Raw genomic sequence first — 14,392 nt, 5'->3', positions numbered from 1 at the left:
TATTTGGGTTTTTTCCAGCACAGCACCACAGCAGTTAAACTATTAATGAATTTCCTGTAGTAATTCAGCATAAATTTCCCGATACGTAGAAGTAATGTAATGCTGAACTGGGAAAGGCTGTTTGTGGGGGAAGAGGGAAAAATCAAACTAACATCACTGGTGCCCCCGGGCATCTGTAAAGGCAGATCTTCAAAACACTTCAAAGATTCTGATGGCAATGCTCTTGCTCTCCATGGCTCCTACCTTGCAGAACAATTCAGATTTCTGATCAAGTTAGCAAAATGTTTGGCTTCGTTTCACAATAAGCTGTTAAATAACAACTTACTCATGAAAATGCATTCACCTATATAGGAAGAATTCACTCATATCTATAGGAAGAACTCACAGCTACAGTTCTTGTACACAAGAAGCAGGACACAAACACAGGTGTTGTTTCAGAATTAACAAACAGGTATTACCTTCGGAAAAAATCTCTTACCAAAATTTACAGTCACTCAATTACAACACTGCTGTGTGCTTAACCAGTACTGATCATCTATATAGTTGAGCACAATGAATTAACATATTAAAAAGCAGCAAGAAAGAGCACCTAGCTTTCATTAACAACTAACCAATGCAAATGCTCCTAAAATACAAAAGTGCTACCATCAACAATCTATACTTTAAAAGCAGCCCCAGAACACAACCAAGAATCAACATGAGATCATTGAAAATATTTAGCAATCTTTCTAATATACTGCAGATCAAATCAGCAGCAGAGCCAACTGTAAAGATTGGCCAATATTTCTCATTTTAAGACTCTCTATTGTGCCAGAATTTAACTGCACAGGCCAAAGCCAAATGTCTTTGCAAACATTCAGCAATCTTTGAGAAAGATGAAGAATTACATTGTTTCAGGTGTATTAAATTCTGGAAACCTTTTATTTCAGAAACGCTAACATAAGTTTTGGAGGAGAAACTTTGACAAACTGCTTCTGTGCCAAACCCATCCTTAATTCAATCTCCCTGTCTTCACATCCTGCAAAGTCTTCTCCCATGTAGACCCTACCTCAGTCAGTTCATAAAATGAACAATATTTTATTACTGAATTCAAAGTTGTCTTTTTTCCATATTGTTCGGGTGTGGGATATACACCTCCTTCTCTGAATACACTCTTCCAACTCTGCTCTGCAAACGGAATTACCAATATTATGAGGACTTCCTCACATACTCATTACTGCATACTACCAAGTGACTACAGTCCCAGTTTACTCCCACCATAGACCCACTGAAACTTAAAAAAAAAAAAAAAATAAAATCTTGAATATTCAGGCACAGAAGGCAGCAAACAATCTCCAACCTCTTTTTAAAAGTACCTAAGCTCTCTTGGGCGCTATATTTGAAAGTAACAGACTAAAATACAAACGCCCTTCTTTTTACTGCATTAGTTGAGTGTTGAATATTTTTTTTTTTCTAAGGTAAGAGAACATTTATACCTTCCCAGTTTGCAGACAGGGTGAACCACAGCAGTGTGGTGAACCACAGGACTTGCTACAGCCTAGCAAAGACATAAATCTTCATAGCACTGGAGTCACTGAGCCCTCTTCGCTCCTCATGTCCCTTGTAGTCTGACCAAATGAGCTCATCATAACACAATCCCTACACCGTCCACAGCATTCACTGTAGTATGACTTCCTGCATCTTCCACTGAAATGTTTGGTTTGTGCTTCTCTTTATTTGGTATTCCTATTCCTCACAAGGAGCAGAGATGTATGAACTTGAACTGATCATCTCTTCCTTCTAAAAAAATAACTAAATCAAAAAATACAGATAAATTAATAATAAAACAGGTTGCAACACTTCAAAGATGAAAACTGAGAACTCTGAACCAGCTGGCCATTTATAACAAAGTTAGACCAAAGGACAGAGATTTTTCAAACAATTAAATCTCTACAGGACTGTGAAAATAAGGGGCCTGTTCAGGCAGAGAGATCCAAAAGCTTCAGTGAGAAAAAGCTGTAAAGTGAGTTCAACCTGAGAACCTTCTGACAGCAACAAATCTGCACTCAAAGGAGGCTTTATAGTATGCCAAGTGCAGGAAAACATTTAATCGGCCCTCAGAGTCACCCATAAGATAAACATTCACAGAAGGCAAGATTTCTTTAGTTACATAATAACTGCTTCAGGTTTTTCCCATTTTTAGTGAGGAAAAATTTATGAAGAATGGAACACTACTTCTGTCATCAAACATGACAAACAAAACACTGTAAGCCAATATAGTAATATATGTATATCCTGTAAGAGAGAGCTATCATAACCTAGTAAAGCAAGATATTCAGATAGTCCATAAAATTCTACTTGAACTTATAGCTGGGAGCTGAATTAAACAAGTAAAAGCAAGAACACCGAATTAAGTTATGAGATCCAGGATGCAGCAGCTTCATTAAAACCTTCAAGGACAAACAGAAAAAAAAATATCTTCTCAACTATCATAAACACAGGTTGGGAACACCAATATTTGTTTAGAAATGTATATGTGTGTGTGCACATACACAGACATATATACAAACCAAAAAAAATTTGCATCCATATTTATATATCTATGGATAAAAACTCCACCTGAAGTTTGAAAGCACTAGGACCACAAACGTTGTCCTCCCTTGCCTCAGACTCACATTTCACCCCTGATCCTGGAGCACAGGCAGTCGTCACACTGTGCTTGTCTGAAGAGTAGAATCGGGATGAAAAATTTAGGTCATATATTTTCCTTTAGCCTCCCTTATTGCCAGGACTTTCCCACCCAGAAACAAGGCTTAGGTTTCTGAAAGCAGGATTTTACGCACAGTATGACAAGGAAACTGTAACAATTACCTTGTTATTTTAAAATTGCATTGCCAGTAAACAAATAAGGTAAGATTTTCAAAGTTTGTTCATTATAATTACTAACACATGCCTCCTGATCTCCATTTTCAAGGAGTACACAAACAGCAGCAGCACAAGACAGGAGTTTAATAATTTTCCTCATGCTATTTTAGAAAGTTAGCTATTGATATTTGAATAAAAGCAGGCATTATTTCAAAGAGGATTGCCTTCATCTCATGAATCTGTCAGGATTGCAGTGCAACGGAGGTTGCTCTAATGAAATACAAACCCAACATGAACTACATCTGCACTTCTCTAGAGACTAATGGGTACATTCCTGCTACCTCATTTAAATCTCTTGAAATGGTTGAAATTTTGCTGGGATTTCATTTCAATGAGCGATGCATGCCATCATGCTTTCAAAGAAAAGCTGCTAACATGGTTACTAAAGGTAGTATTAACAGCAGAGAGGTTTCTACAGCTATCATTGTACTTCAAACCATAGCAGAATGGTTAATTTTATTACAAAAGCATTGGAAAAGGCATTTATTCAGAAGTATTGGAATAGTCAGTCATTGGCTCAGTGGCAGTGCAAGATACTGAATGCAACGCGTTGGGGCTGAAGAGTGAAGGAACAAATAACTAAAAACCAACTCCACAAACCTCCGGAGATAGTTCTGGGGGACACCTGCAGCTGCCACAGCTCCTGGATTGAGGTGGAGACCAGCTGCAAGACTGTACCTACCTACAGAAGCAGTTTCCAAAATGTGCTAAATCTAGTCATTAGAAAAGGCATTTTGAAAAGATCAAAGCTCCCTTCTCACTTTAAGACTGAGGAAGTGGCAACTGCAACAAGTATAAGCTGCAGGTTTATCTACCTAAAGAAAACCAACATCTTCCCTCCTTAAAGCAATCAACATCACTCAAAAAAAAAACCACACATGCATTTGCCAGTTTTAAGGTTTGGCCAGCTATGTAGTGATAAACCAAAATAATGAAAATACATTATTTCTTTCAGTCCACAGTGGCTCATTTTTCACTAAGATGTACTTTTCCCTTTTATCAAATATTTTCTCCTTTTTAATTCCCCCAGCTCATTTGTTCTGCTATCAAGGCACCAACTTAAAACACGCAATGACTAACCAAGGAGACCCTGTAGCTGCAATGCATCAAACCAATTCTGTTGATCATTCACGGGTCACTGCAACACCAGCTTCACATGCCTGTTTTGGAGACAAATGACAAACATGATCATTTATTTCTCCAAGCTGCACAGGTATATCACCTAGGCAAGCAGAAAAATAACAGCAGCCTGCAGTCAAAAGTCTCAATCCTCAAATTCAAGACTATATTCAAATAGCCCCAACTATAGCCAGGAATAAAATTTACTTGCCACGGGGTGAAGGTGGCTAAGGTGTTTAAACCAATTTGTTTAACATAAAGTATTACCAGATAATTAATAGATAGTGAGTTATACAGCAGAGCTGATGTTCCAATACCTGCACTGAAATCAACCCTCTTGATTTCTGCCCATAAAAGAGCTGTTGATGTCATTTATTATATGCCATTTACTATACACCTTTCATTTTTTAAACCATGAAAATATGGAATATTATAATTATTAAGTAAAAGGACTTCATTTTCCACTGTAAGGGAAAAGAAGGTTGGAAGACCAGAACTTATTTATTTAGAATAGAACAGACTATTTCAGTTTGAAGTGACCTACAACAATCATCTACTCTAACTCCTGGACCACCTCATGGCCGACCAAGCTAAAGCAGGTTATTCAGGGCATTGTCCAAAAGCCTCTTAAACACTGACAGGCTTGGGGCATCGACCACCTCTCTAGGAAGCCTGTTCCAATGTTTGACCACCCTCTTGGTAAAGAAACACCTCCTCATCTCCAGTCTAAATAAACCTTTCCTGGTGCAGTTTTGTGCCATTCCCACGTGTCCTGTCACTGGATCCCATGGAGAAGAGCTCAGCATCTCCCTCTCCACTTCCCCTCCTCAGGAAGCTGTAGAGAAACAAGCCTCACGTTCCCACTGATTTTTTTCTAAGTTGTTTAAATAATTTCCCAGACCAATGCAAGAATGTTCAACAGGAAATCCAGATGTGCTTGCACAGCAATTGTATCCTAAAATTCAAATGGAAAATTGAAGGTGGACATCAAACCTAGAATTGAAAACGTAAGAAAACTCCTTTCCCAAATGGGATCAGAAACCAGGAAGACAAATAAGGTTCTTCTCCAAATGATATCTGGATTAAACTTACAAAATTGCAAAATTCCTGTCAGAAAAAATGCTGCATAACACTTGGGATGATATAAAAAAAAAGATCTATGTCAACTCTTTCAGCTCCTAAGAATCATTATACTGTGAAAATTAAGATACTTCTGCAACCAATTATTAAAAATAATTGCCATTCATATGAGTAAAGGATTATAAAGTGCCAATGAAGAAGATAAATTAGACAGCTCACTTGAAAAGTACAGAGAATTTTTGAACACCTATATAAGAATAAGGACTCAGGAGCACTTCTCCTTTGGTATCATCAAAGAACTAAATAAAGTTTATACCCACACCTTTGTATACTTTAAAAACATCCTTTACATTGTCCTGTAATAAATTTTGCCATACTTAAAAAAAAAATAAAATATGTTATTGCACAGGCTTTATATAAAATACCAATTACTACACACTCGATTGCCCTCAGTCTTATAGTAGACAGCAGATAAAAACCTAATATATTTTGTGAACGTTTATGATCTGAGAAATTAAGTAGGCCAACAGAAATATGATTGAAATACATTATTCTTCCCTCTAGTTAAGAGGGTGCGCCAGCAGGATGCCACTGGGGCTGGTTAAGCACTCGCTCGGTGCTGCGGCAGGCACCGACACTCCCCCCACCCCCAAAACCCTCAGGAGCTCTGCCTGCGCACCTCACCATTGCAACAACCTGCACCCAGCAGTTCCCAGCACTGCTCTGCAGCCCTCTTTCTCACTCTACTGAACTTCATCCTCTCCAGTGCAATTCACTGAAAAAGAATTTTCTCGGCCATTAACTCAGTTTCAGCATTTGATTTCTGTTGCTCTAAAATCCAACGTATACAGGGGTATAATATGAGACCCCTAGTACAGGAACAGCCTTGTGCTTTTATCAAAGGAAGCATTTTAGTGCGGTGGAAGTCATTCCTAAAGATGAATTATTTCTCTTAGGATAAGCATTAAACAGTTAAAAAGAAGATTACTTCTACACAGCTAGTAGTCTGCAAATCATCAAAACCAAACACACAAACCGTAAGGGATACTTCACCTTTTTCAAAGTCGAGGCACAATAAAAAAAAATAAAATAAAATACCATTTTGTATGCTATAAACTAATGAAAATGTAAACACTTAAGAAACTATACTTATTTCCGAAATAAGACTAGATGACATTGTGTGGTATATTTAATGCATATTAATGAACTTTATCACACAATACAGCACCAGGATAAGAGACTGTTCTCTGTTTAGAGCATTTTGCAGGACAATATCAAAGACATGATATCTGAGGTTCAACTAGAAACACTAAGAAACTACAAAAGGCTGTCATAAGAAAGGACTGAATTATTACACCCCTGTAATCATCAACCTACTGGTAAGACAACCAAAACCACAAAAACATCTCAGAATTTTCAACTTAAAGGCAGAAATGGCGGGGGTTGGAGGGGGGAGGTGGAGAAAAACAACACATGGTTATAATCTATAATTGGATAATTTGGTCTTTAAGCTTCAAGTGACCACTTCAGTCAAAAATTCTGTAAAGCAAATCACAAGAAATTGTATTTCATGTGATTAGATAGCATTCTATTTTTAACAGTACTGATTAACAGATGGAAGTGGAGTTTTTCCCTTCAAAAGTGCTTTAGTCATCATAAAGCACCAACAAAGATGTTAATTAAACACATTTGTAGAATTAAAAAGAAAAAAAAAAGTGTGATTTCATGTTCACTCTCTACAGCTATTTCTACATCTCTGTCTGACAACATTACCGTTTAATTATATCAACATATACATGTGTATGTCAGGATGAGGAAGAAAACGTACAAGGTTATCGCTACAACTTGAATCCCTTTTATCATGTTGATAAATATTACCACTGATAAGTTTATATTACTATGTCTGTACACATTTCCACAACTGTATATTGTGTTCATCACTTTAAATTATTTCCGATCTGTGAAGTAGTCTCATGTTTCAGCCCTTGCACCAGGAGAAATAACAGCCCACGTAATTAAGAGTGGACATAGCTCCCCTATTTGGTCCCCACATAAAATTCTTGAATAGACTTGTTTATCATTGCTTTGAAAACAAATTTTTATTCCTATGCAATTACTAATTTATACTGAGAGGGTGTGTGCTGGTGACAGAATAAGTGTATGTAAAGGAACTGTATCACTTTGAGCAGAATGATAACCAATAGTTTGATATTCCAAATATTACCATATCTATATTTTATTTGCCTAATTACTCCCAGTAAAATAAAAACCCACCAAGACTGCAGAAATCCCCACAAGTTTCTACACTGAATCAATAAGCTTATGTAAATCACATTGCCAGAAGTGAGGTCTAAAGAAGAGTTTACTAAAGAGAATTAAAAAAGAACATACTATCTCCATCAGATGCTAAATATAGGGAGCTTAAACCCTTTTTTTCCAGTTGTGGCTGAAGGAAACTGTGTTTCCCCAAGATGAGCCAAGAGTCTGAAGCACAAGACAAGCATGGAGGAGCCTCTGGAGAAAAGAACAGCACTGAAGCAGCACATGATCATGAGATGAACTTGTCTCTTCCATCTTAAAACTACTGGACAACACCTCATAGAAAATTATTAAAATATTAAAAATTTATATAGGGATGTCTTTCCTCTTCTCTGATCCTTCCACCCCAATTGCAAGGTAACGTGTGAGGAAGAGACCAGTCACTTTCTGCCAGTGATCACTGAGGCAGAAAAGGACGAGCAAGTTTTACACAAACTTGCTTTAAAATATCTTAAAAGTTCCCACAGCGAAGGAAACTAATCAAGGATTTTGGATTAATCTGAGTTCTGAACTTCTTTGATTATGACTCAACAGAAATTCTCCAAAACAAGCAAAAATGCTGACTTCTTTGCAAGGTACTGATTAAAACATTTACCTCAGACTAAGTATCAGACACTTACAGAATATAGGGACCTCGAACCTACGAGTTTTCTTACGTCACTTTTTTTCGTGTCCTGACTGCATCATGTGGCAATGGCACAATAACGTGATACCTTACCTGACAGTAGCATTGAAACCTACACAATATTCACCAGAAGCTCTGAAATATTCCTCTCACCACCATCCTAATCAGTTTGAGGATAAGTTCTCATCCCCAAAGTAAATCATTTTAGAATTTTACCACTATAAACAAACGTGACAGACAGCACATTGTGTATTAACTACATAAAGGAAGGGAACGTGGCCTGCCAGATTTCTCAACCAAAAATATTTCTCACACCGTTATGATCTTGGGCTGTGTATGTTAGGCTAATTTCCACTTCCAGTTACACCAAAGCAAATTCAGTCTAAGTCCATTAACCGAATTATTTGAGAGTCACTGGAAGACTAATTTGGCTGTATGCACGTGCACATATGTAGCAGCATCTATTTCTGAAATGATAGGACAGATCATCTCTGCGGCATTTATGTCAGAGCCATGACAAAATGCTTCTCCCAGATGAATAAGTGACAGCGAGAAGGCTGTTTTCAATGGGAAGAGGAAGCCAAGAGCTGGCTTGTTTCCATGGAAACGCTAGCAGCATCAGGCAGAACAGCTGTAGAGGAAAAGGCAGAAGTTCGGGAGGCAGAAATCTTGCTGATTTTACCTCATCGATATGTCAGTACCATCAGACACCATCTATATTTAAGGTAGATCAAGCTGGTTTTGTTGAATACGTCATGCATTAAGCTACAATTTCCAATTAAGACATTCAAAAGCCAGCATGCAAGAAGGAAATTACTTCAATGCCATTTAGTCAGTCGTGTATACCTGAAGCTAGAGTGTGCATGCATATGTGTAACAGTCATGCATTAGGATTTTTGTCATTAGGAACACATCTTGCTGTTTCTTTAAAAATGACAGCTCCCATAGGCTAAATGCTTCAAGCAGAATGACTGGTTTTTACCAATTTAATCTAATGGACTTTTTTCCCCACTAAAAATAAATTCTGTGCTTTGATTACTAACATGGCAAAAGGAATACCTTCTTTGCAGTTTCTTTATCAACCTTTACTATTTTTTGGTATCATATTCAGATAAAATGTATCCACATAACTCAAAAATTATTAAATGGTAAAGTCTAAAGTATACTTGCTTTCCTTGTTGGAATAAAAGACAGAGAGTAAAGATATCCACTTATAAGTTAAAGGGCCTTCCTATTTGTTAAGAAAGCAAATAAACTCGGCTATTCACTATTAACCTACACACCTATATTCTGAGATTAACAGATCTTCACCACTCCACTCACAGTATCTCAGACTATCCCAGCAGCAGTGCTTCCACCAAAAATAAAAACTATCTTGCATCATGAACAGCCAAAGCCCTAAAAATACAACCCACTCCAGTCATTCACCACGGCACACAACGGGTACCTGGACAAAATGTAAGCAAGACACCAAATAAAGACATAAGTTATCTGTGATAAGAAAGTTTTCTAATATGATTTCTGTAGCTTTAGCCTTTCGAGGGGATCTATGAAATCCTGTTTTTTCCCTCTCCCATCTCACTCTTTTCAGCCGATTCTTCCTACAACCAACACCACCAAACGTTCAAAGCTGGTGTAGATGTTACAGGACACTGCAGGGAGTCTCTGACAATGTCACCTGACGTAAAGCAGGAGATGAGAACTTGGTGTTTCCATCCAACAATACTGCTCGCTGCTCAAGTCCAGCTCCTCATGCCATGATAAAGTGGCATAAGATTAGCATTTTTAAGAACACTTGCAAGGTGTAAGTATCTTGATGCCTGGATTGCAAGGCTTTTGGTGGTTTTATTTGCACTTCAGTGAATACTTACTTACAGTGAACTTCACTTTGTAAAGTTTTACTCATTAGTTTCTATCCCTCCCTTATAAACCATGTAGTTATGATCTTTCCTACAGATAGAGGTGGCAGAGTGAAGGGGTTGTGTAATTTGGCTTCAGCCACTGAGAACGACAAGGGTGTTGCAGGCAGTGCTGGCTCGAGTGCCCTGGACCACAGTGACTCCTGTGCTACTGAGTGATCCAACTTCTCGGGCATGAACAGATCTACAGTCTTCTCGGAAGTCAAGAATACATAGATATGAACTTTATGAATCCCAGGGCCATTTCTGAGTTCCCGGACTAAGTACATAGTCCTTTGGAAACATCAATGACAAATACTAATTACTTCTTTAAACAGCATCATGTTTCAATTACTATTCAAAAGTAAAAAGCCTTAAAAGCTTAATTAATTTGCAATATGGTATCTGAGACTAGCACTGACATTCTATGTCCTGCTGGGCATCCGCAGACTTTTAAACTTAGTGCTTAACTATGCCTTTTGCACTTTCTTACAAACTATTCAGACATATCTTTGCACTTTACTAAAGCATAATGAATATTTTGCACTTATGAGCTGCCAAAAGATATAGAAATAGTTTACAGGTATTAACTAGCAAAATTCACAATACGCATTTGATTCAGATAAGAATCAGGTGTCTGTTTCAGAGATGTTTAAACCAACACACAGAAAGATTTAGTTGCCCAATGCTTCTTCTCTTATGATAGTATCTTATGCCAGTAGCTTTCCATACCTCCACAACAGCATTCTGTCAAATAGCATTTTGTGAATGATTGCTCTATTAAGCCTGGAGTGAAAGGAATATTGCTGTACTCTTTAATTTCATTTCACAGTCTACGAAATCCAAAACGGTAAATTGAAAACAGAAATAATGGTCAGACATAACTCCTGAACTTGAGAAACAAAGAAAAGTGTTGCAGGTTTCAAAGCAATTGTACGTACATGGATTACATTTTATGTTTACAAAAAACATATTTAGTAAATGTTGCTGTCTGAATATCAAATTGCATACACTAAAAGTTGAATATAATTTTTTTTAGAACCTCAAATAAAGTGTCAACAAACTAGTTCCACTATTTATATAACATCACTGGATGGTCTTGCTAGAATAATCTTGTGCGTGCACTATCCCCCAATAGGTTACCATGGCAACTTATATTTGAATTTCTATAAATTTCTATTTTTAGAGATCACAGTTTAGGATAAAGAAAATCACAAATATTAAGTACCATTTCATTAATAGAAAATATCCTATTTTTATCATCATCATACTTCCCAGAAAATACCTTCCTGAAGTTAAATCAGGCAGTAATGCTACAAAAATAATTACCAGAGTGATTAAGAAAGTTTACCACTAAGCAGCTTCACCATAATCTAAGTGGTGTATGAGTCAGTAGCTAACACTATACGGCAAAGATTGATGTTCACAGAGTTTTGTCTCGATTTCAGTAAGGCCAGGATTTCACTCACATGTTTTTAGAGTTAGTCATCATTTCAGCTGACACAAAACAAAAGTGTATTTGCCAGAATACTCAGAAAATAACGTCTTTGTTTCAGGTGTGGGAAAATGTTGAATTGACAGTAACGTTTCAGTTTCAAACCAAGGTTACCATCACCTTAAATCACTGTGTTCAAGAGTGCTTACTAAGTGCATGCTAGTCCTTAAATACAAATTTACTTAATGCTTTAAAACTTGCCAGCAATTCTCAAAGTTGTCTCCCTAAATGAAAGCAGCAGCCTTGAACAAAATGAAAACATCTATTTAGACCCTGTTGTTACAGCTCTGACACTGCCTTATTTTTGCTGCCGGGGGTTTGAATCAGGATATAAAGTTTAAAACCTCTTTTGAAGTCATAGAAAGGTAAATACCGTATCTTTGAAGAGATTAATATTGTCATCTTGCAATTTTCTATGGTACTGTTAATTACAGCATTCATTTTGCAAACTTGAAATACCTTTACCCGAGCCACTGACGGTTCAGGATGGTCTAGTACAGGTGGAAAATTTGGACAGGTAGTGCCTACAGGCTCTGTCAAAGAGCGGACCGAAGTGGACCAAAAACTCAAGCGACAGTTAGAATTCCAGGGCACGACTGCCATCAGCACGCCTACCTTCCTACTTCTTCTGCCACCTTCCATTTAACATTTACCCAAAACTCCTCAGTTCTCCAGCAAAGTTGAGTGGAAAGATTCCCTACTGTAAAAAGGCGCAGCTTCAACACTACTGGCAACTTTCCACAAAACAGTAGGTGAAAGACAACCTGCAGGGTAACCACTGCACGCACGCTGCTGTTTTGTCGGGTAACTGACAGCCAAGTTTTCCTTAGGATCCAGACAGCTAAGATACCAGCAATGTGGGTATGTCATTGATGAGCAGAGATAGACGCTTCTGGTAGTTTTTCTTCGGAACTGATTCTTTATTAAAACCGTATTTCAAGTATCAGCTGGAGCCAGCTGTCAAGGGAAAACGTATTGGTGGGTAACCTTCAAAAACATAAGCAACGCTGGCACTCAGCAAGTGACAGTGATAACTACGAGGACTTACACTTTCTGTTTAACTTACCTCACTACACTCACAGGAGTTGCTAAGTTTCACAGAAAACACATCAGGCCACAGGGTACAACTCGGGAAGTCACTTAACCACACACTAGCTGTCACATCTGTGAGACTGCCAGTGAAACAGTGGAACTGATCAGGAGATGACACCCACCATAGCTGCACTTTCTGCAGGATGAGGCTTCGCTCTAAATACTTCATGGGAATCCTGGTAAATATGCTGCAAAACATCTACTACTATTTTATAATCAAACATTTCCAATGTCCACAGTCCTTTCCTTTTATTGCAGGGAGGATTTGCTGGTAGCTGCTTTTCTCGTTGTTAAATACAAGGCACCACTAGATATTTCTCTCAAAGGAATTACAGCCATTTGTTTGCTCGAAAGCCCTGGGTTAGAAAGCGAACCCGCATCACCACTGACAACAACAACTAAAAGATGGAACTAAAATCCAAATCATCAAAGTAGAACGTAGCCAGCATCAAAATACAAAATCCTTATCTAAATAAGGGAAACTCAGGATGATCATTTACTGCCTTGTACCCATAGCATTCGTCACAGAGCCAGCGAGGTCACCCTGAGAAATCAATGGAGGAAGAGGCAGGGTGACCCCCTGTCACGCGTACTTCGTTGAACTCAGATCACCTCCCAGCGCAGACAGAGCAAAGCTGGAAAAGGGCTGAGGTCGCTCTCCTGCATCGCAGTCACCCCCTCACCCCAAACCCGAGACCTCTGACAGCTAAGGGAGGGATGATGGCCTCCAAAACATACCTCCATGCAGGTGCCCAGAAAGGATGAGGGCACCTGGGGTTGTTCCTGCCCACACACACAAAGGGGTTCCCCAGCGAGCACACCTCCGCACCCCCACCCAGCCCAGGGGGATGAGCGTGGCTCCCTCGCAGGCTCCTCGGGGCACAGCTCCCACCTCACCCCATGTCCCCATGGGGGGACACCAACACAGCAGGACCCCCTCACCACCTGACATTGCCTGGGGATGCAGAGCGGACAAGCACCACCACCCCAGAGGGGCCGACATCACCCCCATGCAACGGCCCACCACAACATCACCTCTGCGTGACTACCCCGAGCAGGGCGAGCTTGCCCTTGATGCCCCACACTCCTGCCTCCCCGGTGGGGGGACCATGGTGTTCGCACCCCAGGCAGCCCCCTGGCCTCCCCAGCCGCCCTGGGCGGGAGCGCCGTTCCTCCATCGGCGCTTACCCTGGCGGCCCGTGAGGAGTAGGGGTCCTCGAAGAGCGCCCAGACACGGGGCTGCAGCCGCCGCCAGCGCCCGCCCTTGCCCTCGGCGCTCGCCCCGACGTCCTCGATGCCCAGCCTCTTGGCAGCCAGCTCGTCGTCGTCGCCCTCGGGGGGCGGCTCGCCCGTCAGCAGGTCGGGCGCCTCGAAGATGTCGAGGGCCTCCTCGGCGTCGCGGTGCTGGCGGTAGGTCATCCAGCAGCAGGGCTCCACGTCGGTCTCGTCGATGCCCCAGAAGGCCAGCTCCTCCTCGAAGAGCGGCCCGCAGACGTCGGCGGGGCAGTGCAGCTTGCCGGTGCGGTAGTAGTTGAGCACATAGGCGAAGACCCCCGGGTGCCGGTCGAAGAAGAACTCGCTGGCGCCGCCGTTGCTCCGGGGGCTGCAGCCGCTGCCGGGCTCCGGGCAGCCGCCCGCCGGCGGCGGGTTGGGGGGCGGCGGCGGCGGCTCCTCGCCGCCCGGGGACTCGCTCTGGGACTCGCAGGCGAGCAGGGCCAGGCGGGTCCCCGGCAGGGTCTTCAGGGTGCTGCGGTAGGTTTCGTGCCGCGTCCCCCCCACGTTGAGGATCACCCTCTCGTTGTCCTCGAGCTTCCCCATCGCTCCGGGTGGGACATGACTGGGGAGGGCGCGGGAGGCGGC

The 14,392-nt window shown here is 40.7% G+C and overlaps 1 protein-coding gene across 9 annotated transcripts in view; it reads right to left on the bottom strand.

Annotated features, from left to right (window-relative positions):
• The window catches only part of KCNC2 (potassium channel, voltage gated Shaw related subfamily C, member 2), a 99,073-nt gene extending 84,687 nt beyond the window's left edge, over window positions 1-14,386 (bottom strand). For all 9 annotated transcript variants that reach the window (XM_014964107.1, XM_014964110.1, XM_014964112.1 and 6 more), the window contains exon 1: window positions 13,721-14,386. In XM_014964107.1, coding sequence (XP_014819593.1) covers window positions 13,721-14,350 — 630 coding nt within the window. In that variant the 5' untranslated portion in view covers window positions 14,351-14,386. The remainder of the gene's footprint in view (window positions 1-13,720) is intronic.
• Window positions 14,387-14,392: the final 6 nt, after the last annotated feature.

This window comes from Calidris pugnax, unplaced genomic scaffold, assembly GCF_001431845.1.
Source record: "Calidris pugnax isolate Ruff unplaced genomic scaffold, ASM143184v1 scaffold44, whole genome shotgun sequence".
Taxonomy (NCBI): domain Eukaryota; kingdom Metazoa; phylum Chordata; class Aves; order Charadriiformes; family Scolopacidae; genus Calidris; species Calidris pugnax.
Note: the sequence above shows the minus strand (reverse complement) of the source record. Positions and strands in the feature narration are given on the sequence as shown.